This window comes from Abrus precatorius, unplaced genomic scaffold (genome assembly GCF_003935025.1).
Source record: "Abrus precatorius isolate BTA unplaced genomic scaffold, Abrus_2018 Scaffold3, whole genome shotgun sequence".
In the NCBI taxonomy this organism is placed as follows: Eukaryota; Viridiplantae; Streptophyta; class Magnoliopsida; order Fabales; family Fabaceae; genus Abrus; species Abrus precatorius.
Window position 1 is genome coordinate 12,345,132 of NW_020874373.1, and position 21,989 is coordinate 12,367,120.

At 28.1% G+C, this 21,989-nt stretch overlaps 2 protein-coding genes across 2 annotated transcripts; both read left to right on the forward strand.

Annotated features, from left to right (window-relative positions):
- The first annotated feature begins 482 nt into the window (after positions 1–482).
- LOC113863547 (protein RADIALIS-like 2) lies at positions 483–1,283 on the forward strand. The gene is made up of 2 exons (XM_027497176.1): positions 483–875; positions 1,139–1,283. Exons 1-2 carry the CDS (start codon positions 622–624, stop codon positions 1,161–1,163), a joined length of 279 nt encoding a protein of 92 aa, XP_027352977.1. The 5' UTR covers positions 483–621; the 3' UTR covers positions 1,164–1,283.
- Positions 1,284–11,208: 9,925 nt separating this feature from the next.
- On the forward strand, positions 11,209–14,359 carry LOC113862190 (putative SWI/SNF-related matrix-associated actin-dependent regulator of chromatin subfamily A member 3-like 1). Its single transcript, XM_027495306.1, is given in 3 exon segments — positions 11,209–12,549; positions 12,666–13,026; positions 13,557–14,359. Coding segments are annotated over 3 exon segments (2,505 nt in total).
- Positions 14,360–21,989: the final 7,630 nt, after the last annotated feature.

The following is a 21,989-nucleotide window of genomic DNA, read 5'->3' on the forward strand; positions in this document are numbered from 1 at the left end:
TGTCCATTTCCTAAAACGAAAAGCAATTTCAATCTACCAAACTAGTTTACAGGTCATATTTTGTTCAACAGTTTATCAAGTAATGAGTTTTCATTAGCTCTTAAATCTACAAACTTCAAACTTAAGAAAATAAAACTTTTCACTTTATATGATGTATATCAAACAAGAGTAGCGGAAGGGTAAGAGGAAAACAGAAAAAAATGAAAAAGTAAAAGGTTCTAAAAAACTTTTGGCAAGTCTTATTAGTACAGACACGTAGTTTTACTGTATGAAGATACCGATTCTCCCACATTGCTGCTGCTCAGCTTCTTGGGCCTGCTCAATTCCGTGGTTCCTAAGGAGACAAATCATAATAATTCTACTTCATTTTGGCAAGATTTTGATGCCAACTGGCACTACCCCACCTCATACCTTCGTCTTCTGCTTATAAAAGGAGCAGGCACTGCTACCTCTCAGCACATCAGCTCTTCCTTTGAGTCTGATCTTTAGACACTCTTCAATCTTAATAACACCCTTTGCCATTCTTAAGAGCTACAACTTCACTTTTTCCTTTGAAAACCTTAGACCATTCTCTATAGTGATTCTCAAAGCACAACAACTAATTCTAACCGCTCTTAAGAAATGGCATCCACCTCAATGTCAGCCTCTGGCTCATGGAGTGTTAAGGACAACAAAGCCTTTGAAAAGGCTCTAGCTGTTTATGACAAGGACACCCCTGACCGTTGGTACAATGTTGCTCATGCTGTTGGTGGGAAAACACCCGAGGAAGTGAAGAGGCACTATGAACTCCTTGTTCAGGATGTTAAGCATATTGAGTCAGGGCAAGTGCCATTCCCTAATTACAAGAAAACTGCAGGGTCTGAGGAGGAGAAAAGGTATCATTCATAATCTAAGGCCCCTTTATATTTTCATATTCCAACATGTTTCTTATCAAACAATGCCGCTATCTCTGAATTGCCTATTCATATCTATTCTATGCATAATACCCATCAAAGTTTTCCAAAAATAATCTTTCAACTAGAAGACAGAAGTTGATTTTGCTGTAGTTAATTGTATTGTACCTTCTAACTCTGAAATCAACATTTTTATTTGATCTACCTGATTTTAATATTTTGTTTTCCTTTACTTTCATTTGTAGGATGAGGAATTTGAACCTCCAGTGACCCACAACTGCCATCAACAACAACAACAACAACAAAGATTTTCTAATTTTAACTTTTCCTGTTTCCTGGTGGTACTACATGGTGTTATGTCATACATAATGCTAGTTCAATAGTATTAGGCTATTAATCATAAGAATCATATGTCCCATGATTCCATCTTGTATTTTCTTGTCGTTGAAGCAGCTTAGAAGAATCAACGACTGTTTCAGTTCCTCATCCTAAATAAAGTTACAATTTTATAATATGCTTAATTTATCGTAATTTATATCAACTCCTTAATTCTTGAATAACACAGAGTAAGTAACCCCTTGAATTTAATACCAATAATGAAGGAACTATTATTATAACAACAAGAAAGCCTTATTCCACTAGATCAACTTCATGAATCAAACATGACACTGAGCTCAATAAAAAGTCAAAGAATCATCAAGAAAAAAGAGTCACATAAACCTTTACTAGCTTGTGAGTTGGCCATTAATAAATCAATGTGCTGATCTCGAATATTCCATAATAGAAACATTATAGAATTTGAGTTACTCATACATGGACTCATGAAACCATAGCCATTAAAGGTTGAAACTTGAAAGAATCTGGGGTTAGTATCTTGCAACGAAACTTTGTCAGTGAAAACATGATTAGTAACGAAAGTTTGTCATTCTGTTCTGGACAAAGGTTTAAGTACTGTAATAACATTATTACTTGCGATGAAACTTAGCCATTCTTTTTAAGACAATGGTTTAATAATAAGTACTGCGGAAAGTTTGTTCGCCTTGTACATAGCAATCATTGCACGAGTGAGCTTTCTATAATACTGATCTCTTTCTCATTAAACATAAGGAAAAGGTTTTGTGAATATTAAAATGGAATAATAAATGTTCTTTCTTTTAATTTTGAGATGTATTTTTAAGAGACGTGTGAAAAAAGATAATTAAGATACACGTATAAAATAAGATAAAATTGACAAATATAATAATGACATATATGGTGTGAATTTTTTTATGTTCAAATAATTAAATTGTAAACATCATATATCATTTTTTTTTCAGTCCTTTTGAAAGTAAAAATATATTTTTCTTTGCTAAAGAATTAATAAAAATGTTTAATCTTACAATCATTTTAATGATGCCAAAAAAATATATATTATATTAGAATAACAACAACAGTAGTAATGTTTTAGAAAAATTCAACAAAAATCGTATCTAATATGATAATAAAATGTTCAAATTAAAATTTGAGAAAAAGTAAAACTGTAGAGATGTCAGATTCTTACACATTTTATACTCTAGTATTTGAATTTTATTACGGAATCTGGATACAAAAATCGATTTGCATTGCATCAAATGTACCAAATAAAGAATAAAAATGGCTTTTTTGCCCTTTTTTCATGAGTTTTGGATTTTATACACTTGTATCTTTATTTTTTTTTTATTTTTTTATCTACCATATTATATTACTTATCGTATATATATAAAATCTATTGACAAAGACTTACATTAAATTTTAACCATATAAATCAAATAATAATTTTTAATTTTTTTTATATATTTTAACTAATTTATATGATTGAAATTTGGTATAAGTATTAATGAATCATATCCATATATATATATATATATATATATATATATATATATATATATATATATATTCTCTATCTATTCTATTTTTTACTTGGTATACATTTCTTTGAATAAATGTTTTCTGAGGTTAGATTTTTGTCTAAAATCTGACCAGCTTTTCAAATCTGAAGTTTGAATTAAACCTATTTAACTATATAGGCATATTTTTAAAATTCGTCTTGACTCTTTTAAAAGTATATTTAATAATAAGATATTATGAATAACGTAACAAATAGTTTTAAATACTAATGGATAAATTTATATGTAAGCTATTAATTTTACATCTTTGAATAATTTAACAAGTATATGATTTTCAAAATATTATAGGTATAAATTTACTCAAATAATGATTATATAATTATTATAAGTCTATTATTATATTATTAACTTAAATAGGCTGATCTGTTAAACTATTAAAAAATCACCCAATTCAAATTGTAAGTAGACGAGCTTCCATGAACACTTTTGTCCCTACTAGTTTTGAGTTACTTTTTCTTTCTTGAAAATTGTATATAAATTATATGTGCTAGTTTTTTTATGATAATTAATAATTAATAAAACATTTCACAGATTTTTATGATAAACAGAAATTTTTGTTCCGTAGATTAAGGTTTACGCATAAGTGGATAAGCGACCGAAGTGTATTAGTAACTAGAGATAGGATGGTCCGGGCAGGTTAAAGCGAAGTATGAGAAATGAACACCATTAAAATGGGCATAGCCATTAGCCAATTAGCCATAGGCCTGTTAGTTCAACAACTTGTGCTTGGGCACTCTATATAATATTAATGGTCCCTTAAACAGGGAACAATTATGTTCTTTCTTTGTTGTCATTGCACTTGCGCAAAAACTGACATTTATTTTGATCAGCGAGAGGAGGATAGGTGTAGGGGGCATAATGGAAATACCATGAGGATGTTGGGCTACTCCATGATGTCAGATGGAGCCCATCGAATGTAGTTATTCTTTGAACAATCGTTCCCTCACTTGGAGTTCATCCTGTTAGTCCAGATTCATCAAATTGTTGTATCTCTATGTTGGAAGCAGGGTAGTTACTCTTTAAGAGCAAGTTTTAGTTTATTAATTAATTTTATAATTATTCAAAACTATACTTTGTCTGCAAGATTAAATATTATATTAAAAATCAATAATATATATATATATGAAAATTATTAGAGTAAATATCATGTCCCGAAAAGGATAAGATGTAGACAATTAGAGTGAATAAATCAAAATTTCAATGAGTTTCGGATGAATCGTATGTTGTTCATAATACTTTATTACTCGTAAAAAGCTTTAGTTTATCTTTGGTTAACTCATGCTAGTCCATCTTACTACATGCATATATTTTTTCACTGGTTTCCTTTCTCTTGCAGATAAGACACCCAGTGCACGTACACACGGTACACATAATGGAGAAATTTCTGACGGACGAACGTTACCTCAAAATATTTACATCCCATCTTTTATCGCATCTCAAGTTTAATATAAAAGCCGAAAAATAGAAGAATAATCTTAATTGAAGAACAATAAAATAAAATTTGAATTAAAAAATTAAAAAAATATTTTTAATTTTTCTAAAAGTTAAACATGGTATTTTGAAATAAAAATAAATTTAGAATGATTTAAGTGTAGAAGATACTAGTTAGTTAGTGTAACTAAAGTAGTATTTTTACAATTTTATGACATATAAATAATAGATTAATTTATACATCATTATAAATTATGTTGTAAATAAAAAATAAAAATTTATTTATTTATTTTATTTCAAAAACAAACATTAAAAAAATTATAATTAACTAATATCATTTAAATTTTATTTTAAAATAAAATTTGATTATTTATTTTATCATAAAATAGAAAAAAAATTTATGTGTTTAATTTTTTAACGTGTGAACGATAGAGTAATATATATATTATTAGTAAAAGAATTTTAATAATTTATTTTAAAATAATAAAATTGAAAATGTTTACTTTTTAAATAAAATAAAAATAATTCACATTGTATCAACTATTATATAATGTAATTAAATTAATACTTTTATAATTTTATAACTTATAAATGATAAAAATAAATTATATATTGTTATTATAAATTATTTTGTGAATTAAAGTAAATTAAATAAAAACAAAGACAGAAGAAAATTTGAAGCTATTCATTTAAAATTTAACTTTAAAATGGACACAATTTATTTACATAAAAATATGAGGAATTCAAGTGTTTGATTTTATAAAAATATAAAAAATTCACGTGATTTTATCACAATTATAAAGTTTTTTTCTAATACTATTTTAATTTTAAAATATAAAAATTTAAGAAAATATCATATTTTAATGATATTTATTTCAATTCTATCTTAGAAAAATAAAATAATAATGTAGAATCGTTAATTAAAGAAAAGGATTTCAAGGTAGAAGGGGTAATAGTTAAAATATTTAAGAGAATATATACATGTTCAAACTTATATTTACTGGTGCAATATTTATTTAAATGTATTATATTCAATACATCTAACCAAACAATCACTTTATTGGATATAATTAATTCTTAACAAACAAATAACTTGTTCATGTAAGTGAAGAAAAGAAAACAAATCAACAACCAAACACCTGAATATAATTATTAGTTTAACCTTATACATTCGATTTTTTTATTCTACTATTATTAATTATGTTACAAGCCACAAACTTAGAACTAACTTTATTCCTAAACTTAAATACAACCAAACTCTCATTCTTTATTTTCATATTTTATTTGATCTTTGATAAGTTTGTATTTACACTATCTTTTATAACCCATATATTTATATTTGATATTTATTTTATTTGAGTTTTACATTAATTTTTATGTTAATTGTGTAGTTTAATATAAAGAAGCTACAAGTAGATTTTGGGTGTGTTTTGAGCCTAAATTGATGGAAAATTAGAACCTCACAGTAATCAGCACGGCCAAACTCTTTCAACAAGCATGAGGATGTTTCGAGCCCATGCACGGTCATGCTTAAGACCTTGCACGACTGTGCTCATTTATGAAAAGCTCAATTATAAAGAGCTTTTAGGGTTTTCAAACCCTATAAAAGAGAAACCTTAGGCATCCAGCGAAGACCGTTTTACATCTTATCTTTGACTTTCCGATATACTTCTCATCTTGTCTCTCTTGCATAGGATCCTTAGCATACTTTTAGCACGACTCAGAGGTTTGAGCAATCATACTTGAAGATTGGGAACTCATCTTACACTCTAATTTGTTATTTCTTTTGATTATAACTTTGTTTATAATTGTTTTAATTCTTTCCTTTAACATGAGTAACTAAGTCCATAACTAGGGTTATGGGAACTATTATTCATAAATTTATGAAATTTTGATGTTTGAATCTAAATTTGATTTTTGTTTCGTGATTAGATTTTATCCTATTATGCTTCCTTCTTAATCCTAATTAATTATATCGTTAAGCAACTGTACCTCGATTAGTTAATAGATCTATAGGATAAAATAAGACAAAAGATTAGGTAGACCAAACTAATCTTTCTCTTCCAATCATTATTAAATTAACAAGTTCATAAGTTTTTTAAGCTTTCTTAAATTGATGTCTTACATGACTATTGATGATGTTAATTTAGAGAAAAAAATATTAATATTGCATGACCATTGGATATTAATAGTATTCATATGAATGATTAATAATCACAAGAAAATCGAATTTAGAGTTAAATAGAAAAATAACATAAAGGATTGAATGAGACAATACATATGTCCTAGATTTCTCTTCGATAAGTTCAACCAAGATGTGCATTGTGTTCTTTATTCTAGTTTTTAAAATTGATTTTATAAACTCTTGTTTTGATTAATCTTGTATCTTTAAAATTCAAACAATTGAATTAAAAAATTCTTAGTAATTAAAAATTAATCTTTGTGGGACGATATTTCATAAACTTAATTTAATAACCTGTTTTTATTTTTTGATGGGTACACTTATACTCTCAACAATCTTGCAAGAAGAAATAACTGTGTTATCATTAATCAAATAAAAGAAAAGTAACCATTTCTTATATCTAGCCTTTTATTATCATTTTTGTGACTATTAAACTTATGGATGAAGTTCCCATCAAACCCACACGCAAACTTGATGTAAGGTTTCTAAAATAATAATTACAAAAATAAAAATAAAAATAAATACTAACACATTTTATCTCAACCATTCCAAAAATGAATAAAAAAAAATAAAAGAGCAAAATGTGTACCTTGTTCATTGAATCTAAATGTAGGTGAAAAAAAAAAGTGGTTTCAAATGTAATAATTAATGACTTTGATTCAAGTTTGGGACAAATTTGAATTTAGAACCTAATCTAATACAATGTGTAGTTCTGCTGATCTTTAATCGATAATTTTGTAGTTGTTACTGCTTATACAACGATATTTTGCTGCAACAATAACTTAACGACTTTAGTGTAGTCTCAATTTAAATTAATGTTTCATTTCATATATATTTTTTTAATTTTAATAAATTTTGGCCAATGTTTCTCACTTTTTAAACGTTGATTTCCATGCTCAAGAGGTTAAGCTCTTTTTCTCTTTTAGTTTCTATATAAAATACACTATTCATATTTATTAAACTAAATAAATCATGAACACATTTTGGATAATTTTAATTCAAGAATATCACTTATGATTTCTAAGAGTGTTTGGATGATGTGGACTTTAAACATAATAAAAATCACAAAATTACATTTCAACAAATCTCAAAAAGTGTGAGAAAATCATGAGAGGGAAAGAAGCAGAAGCCTAGTAACCAAGATGTAAACTGAAAAAATAAGTGTCTTTCCCTCCAACGAAGGTCAGCAAAGAAAGAAGCCTAAGAAAATCATGAGTGTAAAACATCTTGCCAACAGTGGGTGCAGAGTACACAAGCGTGAGAAAGTGTGAGAGAGGATGGGCAAATAAAAAAAATTGTGATGGTCTTCCAAGATTCTAATGACATTCTGTCATTAGTTAGTTCTTTTTATTCCGGTGTACTGTGTTTTTTTAATTTATTTCATTTGAAATTTCTATGTTTATTTTTGAATCATTTAGTATATTTTATAAATTTTATTTATTATGTATTTATATTATTTTTTATTTTTCTAAAAATATTATATTTCATTTATGTTAATTTTTATAATTGAAACCATTTTTATTTGAGTAATCAAATTTCAAACATTTGACATATGCATGTATTTGCGTACATACATACATGTATACTCGCATACATTTAAGTTGATTGAATTCATTATCTTAATTTTTAAAAGCTTAAAAATTAATTTTAAAAACTAATTTCTAAAAGTATAAATCCTAATTCTGAAAATTTATTTATTAAAATATAAATCTTTATTAATTTTCAAAAGTACAAAATCTTGATTTTAAAATTAGTTAATAATTTCATAAATTAATTTCTAAAAATACAAAAAATAATTTGAAAAACAAATTTTGGAAATGTAAAATCGTGATCTTAAAAACTTATTTTCAGAAATAGTTAATAACTTCATAGATTAATTTTTGAAAGTTAAAAAACTAATTTTTAAAAATTATTTCTAAAAGAGTTAAATGTCAATTCTGGAAACTTATTTATAGAAATAGTTAATAATTTTAAAAACTATGAAAAACACATTTTAAAAACAAGTTTCATAAAATTTGAATTCTAGAAACTTATTTATGAAAATATAAAACCTTAATTCTGGAAACTTATTTTAAAAAAATGGTTGATAATTTCATAAATCAATTATCAATTTCTGAAAGTGTAAAATATTATTTTGGAATCTTTTCCAAAAAAAATATTATTTTGGAAACTTATTTGAAAATATAAATTTAAAAATTAATTTAATTTAAATGTTTTTTAGAATAAAAAATTATGGTGGTGTAGAAAAAAAGGGATGATAAAAGCAAACCCAAGACGAGACAATTTATACTTTAGTATGCGTATACTATTTTTTTTTCAGGTCAGGAAATCTTATTTGTCCTTTTTTTTTTCTTTTGTCCAGATATCATTGATTAAAAAGCACTTACAAAGACAACAATGTTAAATTAGAAAATTATTCAACAGTGCACAACAAATAGAAAAAAATAAAATCAAACATACATACTTAAATTTAAATACAATTTAACAATCTTGAAAATCAAACACATCAAAACTATAACTAAAGACAAGATTTAACATCACATGCTTCTCTATAAAAAAATATTGAATCTCTAAAAAATTAAGAGAACTTTTCTTAACATTGGTGATCTCTTAGTGAATGGAAATAGCACGAGATTGTTGGGCTAGTCCATGATGTTAGATCGAGCCCATTAAGTGTAGTTTTGGAACAATTCTGGGAAGAGTCCAAAATGAAATTAGCTCAGATTCATTGGTAAAAGTTAAGAAAATATATATGTAAAGTTTTTTCATTGATATATTATGATTATTAACATCGATTGTAGTATACCATTTTTTATGCTTTTTAAATCCTAAATATCATCCATAATTTTGATTACATATCAAGTAAGAGTTAGCTCAAAATAAACACAACCTGAAAATTACTTTGAACTGATATTTAAAAATGCATTTAGGCTACATTACGTTGAAAGTTAAAATGTCAATTAAACGTTGAATGTTTTATTTGGATCAAGGGTAAACTAGAGAAAAAATAAAATAAATTAAAAGGAAATGAGAGAATAAAAAAATAAAGTAAGAATAGGGTGGAAAGAAATATGGTATTTAGATTAATAATAAAAAAAAAACTCTCTGCTTATCTATAATTTAAATGAGTCAAAAAGATAAAAAATAAGTTAATTATATTAAATATATTTACAATTACTATAAAATTTTAAATAAATCTTAAAATTTTAATTTTTTATTATAATATGTTTTAGTTAATAAAAAATATTTTTTTATAATTTTAAAATTAGTTGATAATTATAAACAATAATAAAGAAAAAAAAGGAGAAAAATCGTTGAAATAAATAATATAATGTTAAATAGAGTGGTAAATGAAAAACTTTATTAAAGTATTGAAGATAATAAAACTCAAATGTTTGTTTAAATAACATCTAGGAAAATCTATAAGTAATATATGCTAATTTATAATAGAATAGTAATATTTTTACATTTTTTTTCTTATATCTCATTTTCACCTACTTTTTTATATTTTTTTTTGTTCTATTACATTCATTGTATCTTTTTTTTTTTCCTCTTTCTCATTCTACTTTACATGGTTGACGGAGTGTAAATTTTTTTTTAATTAAATATCAATATTTTAGTCAAACAAGTCTGTAAGTATATTAAAAAGAAGTGTTTTGTTATAATAACTTGCTAGCCACACTTTGAGTTGGGATGCGAATCTATCATCTATGGATCGCAAATATGTTTATACAATAACATTACACGTTTAACTTTTTACACGAATTCATTTCCATTAAGAACAACTTTAAAACAAATGTACAAAAGAAAAAGAAACTTAAAAAACCTACTAATGTTGCCAAATTGTAATACAAGTATTAGGATTTTCAAAGGGACTTATGGAGAAGAAGAATAGGACGTAAAAAGAAATGAAAACAAGAATTGAAGATGGAAATAAATTAAAAAAATGGAATATAAGATGAGAAATGGAAGAACACTCCTACCTTTGCTTTCAAGGGTGTCGTGCCCATCCCATATTTGATTCTGTGAAAATAAATGAAGTGAGGGGGAAAAGTTAAAAATTTGAATAAAAAATAAATAATTCCCCCCCCCCCCCCCCCAAAACTTAACCATACTCTTCATTTTCTCTTGTATTTTGCTTAGTTGAAAGGAAAAATTAAATAAAAATATGAATAATGATATACTTTTCTTCAATTTAAAAAAGCTTTCAAAAACAAAAACATAATTTCTTTTCTCCTCTCTTCTTTCATTTTCTTTCTATTAATCTAAATATAAAAATATTTTTTAATCAAATAAAATAATACCATATTCATATATATTTTCTTATCATGCATGTGATATTTTAAGCAAAGTAAACCTAATAAAGAAAAAAAAAGTACAAAGACCATAATATTAACTTTCATATGTTCTTTCTCTTATATGCTTGAAAAGAAGAAAAAATAAAATAAAACACATTTTTTGTTTGATTTAAAAAATAAAAAATGTCTTCCAAAATGAGAAAGAATTTATAAATTTTTTATCTCATTCTTTGTTCAATTATTTTTCATTTTTTCTATTAATCGAAACATAAAATGATAAAATTAATTTTCCCTTCAATTAAATAAAAAAATAAAAATCCTAGAAGGCAGAAAGGCACGTGGAGACGCACGCGCTTAGAAGTTTGGGAGTAGGTAAATGGCGATGCCCGCCTTGAGAGAGAGGTTTGAAATTGAATTCAAAAGATAACAGACACTTAAGGAGCCTCCATTTGCAGTGTCCTTCTGAGAGACCAAGAATGGATTCAGAGATAGAAGAGAAATTCTTGATGGGCTTCATCAACGCCAACATAGTGGGCCTCAAACACTACCCCGTCGCGCTCGTCGGCGGCCGGCAAATGGTGGGCCTCATCCGCGAACCCCTCAATCAATACGATCCCAACGCCATCCAAGTCTTGAACATCCAACGCCTCCGCATCGGCTACATCGAACGCTCCGTCTCCGCCGTCATTTCCCCCCTCATCGACGCCGAACTCATCACCGTTGAAGCCATCCTCCCATCCATGCGCTCCCGCAACTTCCACATCCCAGCCCAAATCCACATCTTCGCTGAACCCCACAACTTTAATGCCGTCAGAGTTACCCTTTATGCGGCTGACCTCCAACTCATCAGCCCCTCCAACCCCGCCTTCACCCTCTCCGAGTCCGTCGCCGTTAAAGAAACGAAATCCAACCAAATGTACAAGTCCATCGATGCCATCTTTAAAGTCGTTCAAGACAACCTCGCCTCCAAGACCACCGTCGCCGAAACCTTGGACCCTCCCTCCCGCATCATCAAATCCCAGCTTCTCCCACACCAGAAGGAAGCCCTTGCGTGGCTCGTTCGCCGCGAAAATACCACCGAGTTGCCGCCGTTTTGGGAAGAAAGAGACGGCACCTTCGTCAACGTGTTAACCGATTACCAGACGTGTAAAAGACCAGAGCCCCTTCGCGGTGGCATTTTCGCTGATGAGATGGGTTTGGGAAAGACTCTAACTTTGCTTTCTTTGATTGCGTATGATAAAAGGAACGAAACGGGTATCCCCAAAAAGAAAAGAAGCAGCTACGTGGTGGGTGCTTCACAGCGCGAGCGTGATATTCATAGGTTTATTTCTGGTGGCGTGAAAACGAAGGCAACGTTAGTGGTGTGTCCTCCTTCTGTTATGTCAACGTGGATACAGCAGTTAGAGGAGCACACTTTTCGTGGTGCATTGAAGACTTATATGTATTATGGGGAAAGAAGGACCAAGGATGTCGAGGAGCTTAAGAAATATGATTTGGTGTTGAGTACTTACTCTACTTTGTCTATTGAACGTCAAAATGATGAAATGCCGGCGAAGAAAATGCAATGGAAGAGGATTGTGTTGGATGAAGCTCACCATATCAAGGATTTCACTACTAAACAGACTTCAGCAGTTTGCAGGATGAATGCTCAATACAGGTGGGCTGTTACTGGGACACCGATTCTAAATGGTTGCATTGATCTGTTTTCTCTAATGGTTTTTCTAAGGTTCGAACCATTTTCGGTCAGAAGTAGTTGGAGAGACTTTGTGCAACGCCCTATTAATAAGGGCAGGGACAATGGACTCTCGCGTTTGCAGGTATCATAATGTGTTAGGTAGTTTTATTCATAGTGTTATCAAAAGGTTGCCACTTTTCTTATGTGTTTTTCTGTCTTAGAAGCTTATTTGTATGGTTTTCCGTGGTTATTTTGTAGATTTTGATGGGTGCAATTGCATTGCGAAGAACAAAAGAAAAGGGTTTGGCAGGGCTGCCACCTAAAACCGTAGATATTTGTTATGTTGAACTTTCTTCGGTAGATCGTGAACTGTATGATCAAATTAAAGAGCAAGCAAAGCCACTGTTGAATTATGACCCTCACAAAACTATAATGACCCATTATTCTGCTTTACTAGGTTGTCTACTACTGCTTCGCCAAATCTGTACTGATTCGGAATTGTTGCCTTTAAATCACAAGTCAGTGCTCCCTTCGTTTAATATTGAAGGTATATTCTTGCCCTTTGTATCAGATTCATGTATATAGTTACTTAATAGTTTGTTTACCTGGGTCCAATTCGGTTTCTCGGGCTTCCTTCTTTAGTTCCATGCTTCTGGATGTGTATAGTTTAAAAGTACTGTGTTTTTAAGATGTTTTTATCATTTGATTTCAAATGAATTTTTACCAACAATAACAAACAGGTATAGTTAATCAATATTCTTTATTTATGATCAGTAAATTGATATATATATATTTTTGGATGGAACAGTGATAAGATTGTATGACAATCCAGAAAATCGTGTCATACAAGCTTAGAATTATAATGCTGATGCTGATGCTTTCAAATTAAAATGTTAGGAATTTTCATATTATGCTAACAGATAGGAAGGTAGGAATTTTTCTTTGACAACTTGCAAAAAGATCCCTGCCACTGGGCCTGATACTAGCAAAGTGATATTTAACCAAGTATATGTCACTAAACAAAATATGGATTTGTGTTATACTACTGAGTGAAACTTACTATTAAACTTGTATTGAGGCTGTGTATTATAAATTTGTATAGCATAAAGTTATTATTCTACTGATTGCACATAATTCATTTGCAAGCAGAAGTTTCCAATAACCCTGAATTACTGCAAACATTACTTGGGTTGCTGCAAAATGGTGAAGATCTTGAGTGTCCAATTTGTATATCTCCTCCAACGGATATTGTAATCACAAGCTGTGCTCACATTTTCTGCCGACAATGTATTCTGAAAATTATGGAGCGAAGCAAAGCCCCTTGTCCTCTTTGTCGGCGACCCCTCTCAGAATCCAAGTTGTTCTCAGCCCCTCCTGAATCTTTCAATTCAGATAGCACTGAACTATGCTCATCAGGATCAAGGTTATCTCCCAAAGCATCAGCTCTGATAAAACTTCTCACTGAATCAAGAGAACAAAATCCTGCAGTAAAGTCAGTTGTATTTTCGCAATTTCGGAAGATGTTGTTGTTGCTGGAAAAGCCTCTGAATGCAGCAGGTTTCAAGACTATGCATCTTAATGGAACAATGAATGCGAAACACAGGGCTCGTGTCATTGAGCAGTTTCAAGTCCAAGGAGGAGATAGGCCAGTGGTTCTGCTGGCAAGCCTAAGGGCTTCAAGTGCAGGTATAAATCTCACAGCTGCCTCTAGAGTCTACTTTATGGAGCCATGGTGGAACCATGCAGTTGAGGAACAAGCAATGGATCGTCTCCACCGCATCGGTCAGAAAGAGCCTGTGAAAGTTTTTAGACTCATAGCTAAAAACAGCATTGAAGAGAAAATATTGGCATTGCAGGAGAAGAGGAAACAAATAACCGAGGAACCTCCTGTGGGTGGATCAAAGGAATATGGCATGAGCTACGAAGATCTACGTCTCCTATTAGTAGACTAGCTAGAGAGTCTACTTTGTGGGCCACTGGATTAGTGCTTAGTAGTCAATGTAAATTTTTGTCTGTTTTATCTCCCGATGCTTTTTGTTTTACTACATTTTGATATACAAAACTCATTCGATCGAATGTAAAGTCCTTTTTTTATGACAAAGATTATAAAGAGCTATAAATTTTTGTTAATTTTTTTTTTATTTCAAAGGAGAATTTTAATGTTATATTGAAATATTAAGTCTTACATCAATGGATTAGCTACAAATCAAAAGTTATATAAATAAAACTGTCAATCTAAAATTGCTTAAAATATTTTAAAAAAATAGTTTTCTCAAATTTAAGCTAATTTTTTTTAATATTAGATTAAACTCCTTAAATTTCAAATATGGTATAGATTTAAGTAAAAATTTAAAAGTTTAAATTATAAAAAAAATTAATTAGAGATGTGGCATTAAAAAACTTTTAAAAACAAGTACAATTCAAACAATAAAAGAAAAGAAATATTTTTTTTGCCTTGACATGTAAATAATCATCTTTTCGTCACTCTTGTGTCTGAAAAATTTGTCGTGATCTTTGTCTCCATCTTTTGTCTTCCCTCCGCCTTCAAACTAATCCATTTTCTTCCCAACCCTTTACTCCAAACCTCATTGCGGTGATTGACTTTTTTTCTCGTCGTACTTCCCTCCAACTTGAAACCTCTTTTGCCGTTGTCATTCCCACTAAGATAGGACTTCTAAATTAGAGCGAAATTAGTGCTCGTGTTCAATATTCACACATAGAAATGTCATCTTCATAGAGTTGTCCTTCTACTGGCATAGTTGCCTATTTTTGGACCAACATTTCTAGAAATTTTAAGAATTTAGTCTTTTTATCTCTTATTAAGTTTGTGTTTCTCTTTAATTTAATTTTCATTGTCATGTGACCTTAAGTAATTGAACTACAACTCTATTTCCCTAGTTGAGTTCCTTTTATTTTGATTATCATTATTTCAATCCATTGGATCTATTGAAATATCTCATTAGCACCAAATTAATGTTTTGTTTGATGGTGAGATTGTTGTTAATTTTTATTTTTAAAATCTCAAGTGTTTATCAAAGTTTTCGATTGGTTTTGTTTTAATTTGCCACTGATATGATGAAAAATAAATAAATTGTGTTATTATTACATGAGAATTAGATCTAAGTAACGTACAAAAACTAATTTTATTTGTAATGAAGAATCAGAACTATGTACATAGTTCTAATTTGCATTTCTCAAGCATTAACGTCTTAAAAAGAATATAATAATTAAGAATAATTACTTGCTCAAACAATTAATATATGTATTAACATAGCTACAGAGCTAACAAACGATTAATTTGATGATAATAATTTGTTACATACCTGAAATGGTATATAATTTATGACAACAAATAATTAGAATCTTGAATCACTTCTTTAACTAAGAAAACTAGGTGCTAGGCAATCCAATAAAATATAATGTAGCCTACTTACATGAACTCTATTGTGCAACAATAACATATGAATCATTAGTTGTAATAAGAATAACAGAGTAATGTGATATATGCAAGAAACTACGATAAAGAAAGTAATAAGTATCAAACAACTTTTAGTGATACTTTCTTCAAGTATTACATTTTCGAAGTAGCTTATGCCATTAATAAATAATGACTCTTAAAATGATAATTGTAAAAAATGATTAGATTTTATGGCATTTGAAAACTATTGCATGGTTTGGTATATGTAATTCTTTCTTTGTTGAGCATTTGACTAAGATATTTAGCTTTGTATATTTTCTCTAGTCTCATTAATATTTTGCTGTAGTTATTCAGTTAAAAACAAAAAGTTAAGAAGAGCACATTTCAGTAGTAATTAGTGTGAGTGTTGAGTCAATTGTAGGGGTGTTAAAATGAGTCTGACTCAATGGACTAGCCCGCCCAGCTCACCAAAATTGATAGGTCAGGCTGAATGCTATAAATCCACTAGCTCGCCTAACCCGTCCCAGTTTAGCCACTAAAATATGGGCTAATGATGGGTTGAACGTCGGGCCCAAATTTTATTTTTTAAAAATAAAAAATAATTAAATATTCATAAAATATTAATTTTTATTAATATAAAAATATATTTTTTATTTATTGTAACTTTTTATATTTTTTGGTTAATTTTTTATGGGCTAGCTCATTAATCTAATGACTCATTCACTTCCTTTTTTTTTTTTTAGTTTTTGGTGAGCTAGCCTACTCTTAAACGGCCTGAGTTCTAAAATCTGGCCCATTTTTTGAATGGCGCAGGCTTGGGCTAGTCCACTTTTATGCAAGCTTTTGGTAGGGTGGGTGGGTGGGTTAGGCTAGCCCCATTTTGCCACTCCTAGTCAACTGTTCTTTAAATTAAGATAGTAAATGTTGGGAATAACAATCTAGGTTTGGGAATATCTGGTACTGGGTTTTGTACAATTAAATGATTGTAATTTTTGCAAATTATGAAATTCTATAATTAGACAATGTTTGGCTGATTCATTTGGGAGTGTGGAGATAGGAAGATTTTAATGGTATCAAAGAAGCCAGCCAATTGTGAAAGAAAGTTTTGGAGGTGTTTCAATTGGATGGTAAGATTGATAACAAAGCTCTGTTTTGATTGTTTGATTTCATTACTTTGTTTGGCATGGCATTGTAATTGATTTTGTTTGTACATTGAGATAAATTTTTTTTCCTATACCTGATTTTATTTTTTATATAGAATTATTTAGTCAAGACAATGACAATATAAACTTTAAGTCAGATAGTTTATGTTCTAAATTCAATAGATTTATTAATTATACACAATTGTGATAAATATGTTTATTCATTGCATATTCAATGCAGAACAAAGATAAGACGTGTGATCATTTTAAATGAGTTAACGATGAAGATACATATGATGTTCTAACAACTGCAGATGAGATGACATCACTACTCTCTTAAGAAACTATATTGATCGAAGAATCACAAAGGAAAAATGAGAAGATAAAAAAAAAATATTGCGTCTTGAGAGGATGAAGTCAAACACACTTGTATTAGCTCAAGTAGTTTCTTTGGTTATGTACTATGTTAAATTAGGTGCGAGCAATTGTAAACAGCCAATTGTTTGGTCTATGCCCTACATTATATACATTCAATTCTACATTTTCATTCTAGATGTTCAAGAATACTTTTCAATGCATTTATAATATGTAATAAAGGAGAATACTTTTCAAAGATTATATACATTTATAACAACAGAGAAGAATACCATTTTTTTATTGAACCATAAATGTTTGCTTTTAGTGGCAATTCTAATATTTAATGCTTTATGAATACAAATTATGGATAACTAATACCAAAATCACGTGGTATTTCTAGCTATCCAAAATAACAAACCCTAAACTCTAAATATACAACCAACCAAGCCTAGTTATCTAAATAACTTGTGGGTACACATCCCCACAAACAACTTATTAAAATCTAGTTATCCAATATAACTCCTGTGAATCCCTCTTTGTGCTCACCTATGCTCCAAAATGTGTACATCAAATCTGGATTGGGTATGAACTTCACTCCAAGTTGCATGATCTCTTTTGATGTGAAATCAAGATTAGTCAATGTTGCTCATAGATTATTAACTTTTGAATTCATGCCTATAATTGTGTCTTGTCTCGTTGAGTCTTTGTTGCATCATTAACACTATCAGCTAACCTATCAAGAGCTGCATCATTTATTGATTGTCGATGCTTCTAGCTATATTCTCTTGCTGATGATGTTGCTTACAGTGGTACGGTTGTAGATTTAGTCTCCATTAGAGATGCCTTAAAGTCAAATTGGTCGTCTAAGTAATCTTCAATTGCCAACCTTGCTTGTAGCTCTTCCTCTGCATCATTATAACTTATAGCATCACATTTAATTACCCTATCTCTTCCAAAAATGTCTCGCAAATGCTCATACAAGGGAAATGGTTTGTCAGTAGTGTATAAACTTTTGGGGTGACTCTGCAAAATTGAGTCATTAAATAAGGAAGTTTGGTGATCTTTTAATATATAACAATTTAATTATATAATCGCTATATATATAAACACTAATTATATAATTTACATTAAAGTTTATAAACATAGCTTTACCCACTCCACCAAGACATTTCTATTGTTTATTTTCACACAATGTTTTTTGAATTCCATACAAACCCATTGTAGTTTAACATTTCAACAACATATTGATATTTTTTATTTAAGTGCTTGTATTTGTTTTTACAATGATTTGCATTTATCCAACATCTAGAAAGCTTGTCCTTCATTTTGTCAGCAAGCTTTTGGAAAGCTCCCAACTTAAATTGACTTGTATCAACTTGAAATCTATCGACCATCATTTCTTCATAAAGCATATCAAATGCTCAATCTTAATGTCTATCCATTGATGTGGCAATGTTCTTGCCATCTTGAAATACATATTAATAAATTAGGAACATATGAACATTACATGATATATGCACCAAAAGAAAACTTACAATCAGAACTACAATAATAGTGAAGGTATGAAATTCATGAGTCACAAATCTTTGGATTTAAACCAAATGAATTCATCCAATTATAATAAAAGTACAATATATAAAATACATCAACTTAATTAAATAAAGTAAGTGACTCAATTATTCTTTATTAAAGCAAAAACAATTAGGTGTCTACACGACATAACATAAATCAAATAAAATAAAATTAGAAAAATAGCCAGCCCTCTACATAATATGATGTGTTCTCCACTCTTCAAACATTTCATTGATAAGAGTGGCTTGTCTTGAGTCCACTCAAAGCTACTTTCTACACAGTCAATCATCTTGACATTATCTGTGGGATCTTCACCCGTCGACACAAGATCACCATCAAGACTTGAGTTTTCTAGAGGAATAATCTCCATGTTTCTTTGAATGAAATTTTGCAATAGACAACAGATAAGTATAATGTGATTTTGTGTCTTAATTGGATAAAATGTTGGCCTTTTTAGAATTATACATCTTTTCTTAAGCAACCTAAATCAATGCTCAATTACATTCGTAGCTGAGAAGTGCTTCTTGATAAAGTATTTTTTGTGGTCATAAGGCCTATGTTCTTTGTGCCCATTCCTCCACATGATAGTATGAACCTCTATACGATGCTAAAAAACCTCTACCGTTTATATAATTGTCACAAATGACAAAATGTGTTAAGAAAAATATCTTTTAAGAATAAAATATTTTCTAAAAATTATAGGTATCGTCATCAAAGTTTATTAAAAAAAATTTAGAAAAATCAGAAACAAGTTTAGAAGTCCATTACGTGTAAGGAAACATTTTTTAAATAACGATTACTTTAAATTAATTATGCAAATTTATTTCAATTTAAAAATATTTATTTAACTCCTAAACAATAATTATTGATATTTTTATTTTTAAAAAAACACATTTTATTCTTGAAATATTAATAGTATCTTAGAATGAAAAAAATTATTTTGAAATTTGTTTAGACTCGACATATCCAATTCTTGCTCTTACATATTCCCTAATATAATAGAGAACTCAAAGTCACATAATTGTATCATAAAAATCATGAAATGATTTTATTAATTTGAAATTTATAAGATTTTAATAGAAATATTTCAAATGACTTTGTTTTAAGATTAATTACATATATATATATTTAAATAATTTATATCTTTTAGGATATAAGATAATGTAACTATATATATTATCCTACAATAAACAATATGAAAGACAAAGAAGAATTACACATTCATATTATAAGTCATTATAGAAGAGTGTGGTATTTAAGGCTAACTATTTTAATTTATAAATAAGTATTTTAATATATATTTTAATTTAATCGCACATTAGTATTGTAAAATATTATATGATAAAATGACAAAATAAATTTAATTTATTATAGTTAGAAACATAATTTATTATTATTCTTTTAAAATTAAAATTAATTTTATTAAATAAAATAGAAAATATTTAGATAAAAGAATATATTTATATTACTTAGTAATGATGGTTATTTAACTAAATGAGTTATAAATATAAATTTTTATTGTATAAGACTTAAGATGACATTAATATATATAAGATTTATATTTTTATTTTACAATTCATAACATATGAAAGTAGAGGTGTTTATTAACGTCAGAAATCATTGTACTTAGCTTAGTTACTAAATTTATTGCTTAATTATTTATTACGCGAGAAGAGAAATGTTTAAAAGAAAATATTTAGATTAATCAACGAAGTAGTTATTTAACTAATTTAAAATGAATTATATATTATTGTATTGATAAGATGATAATTAATTTTTTAACTTAATTAATAAATTGATTGTTTGATAATTAAAGCAGAAATATTTAAACAAGTATATTTTAAAAGGTAAAATATTTATTTAATTTTAAAAATAAGACATTTTTAATTTAAAAGATTTATAACACATAAAACTAATGGTAACATAGGTACATATTAGTTTCGATGATTAATAATGCATAAAAGTAGAGATGATACATATTGATATTATAAATATCCGTGTTAATTAAGTGAATTAAATTTAAGTTCATAATTAATAAATTACATTGGATAATAGAATATAAAAATATAATATGTTTTGATTTTTTAATAAAATAAATAAATAAATAAAATACTTTAATTGATTAATAAACTATATAATTAGATGGAAATGAATATTCTTTCATTTTCTAAATACATTGACAGCGCATATGACATAAGATAACGTAGGTACATATATATTTGAACAATTAATAACACATAAAGGTAGAGTTACTATACAACGTGTTGCATTAGTAAAATTATTTTGATTTAATAAAATAATTAAAATTTTTATAATTAAGGGAATAATATTAAATATAAAATTTTAAATTATTGATAAAATAATCATTAGTTAATTAAAGTTAAAATATTTTAAAACTTTTTATTCCATAAGACTCCGGATAATATAGGTACACATGCGTCTTAACAATTTATAACGAATAATAACAGATAAATTATATGATTTTATTGTGAATCATTTCATGACTTTTATTTATTTATTATATTTTATTATAATAATTATTTGCCTAAAAAATAATTTACTAATCATGAAATTAAATCATATTAACTTTATATAAAGATAAAATATCAATAAAGATAACAAGATCAATGCATAAATAAATTACATAAATAAATAAAATGAAGACAATGACGACGACAATAATAATAATAATAATAATAATAATTACATGAAGATTATTAACAAAAATTTAATTTTTAATGATATTAATACCTATCTTATTAATGTTACCACTAATTAAAAGAGATAACACTAATTAAAAGAGATAAAAAGTTTTAAGCAAAATATAAGAGGAGACTAGTCTCATATATAATTTCTTTTTTATTGATATTTTTTGGCTAAAAAAAAAAAAAAAAAAAAATATATATATATATATATATATATAGAGAGAGAGAGAGAGAGAGAGAGGCTTGTACAGGATGAACTCATAACTCATAACATGTTAGCATTTAACGTGATCAAATCATGAGTTACGAAGCTAGCTACTACACTTGTAAATTGAATTAAAATAGGATATGAAAAAAGAAGAAGCATGCATATAGTAATAAGAAAGTA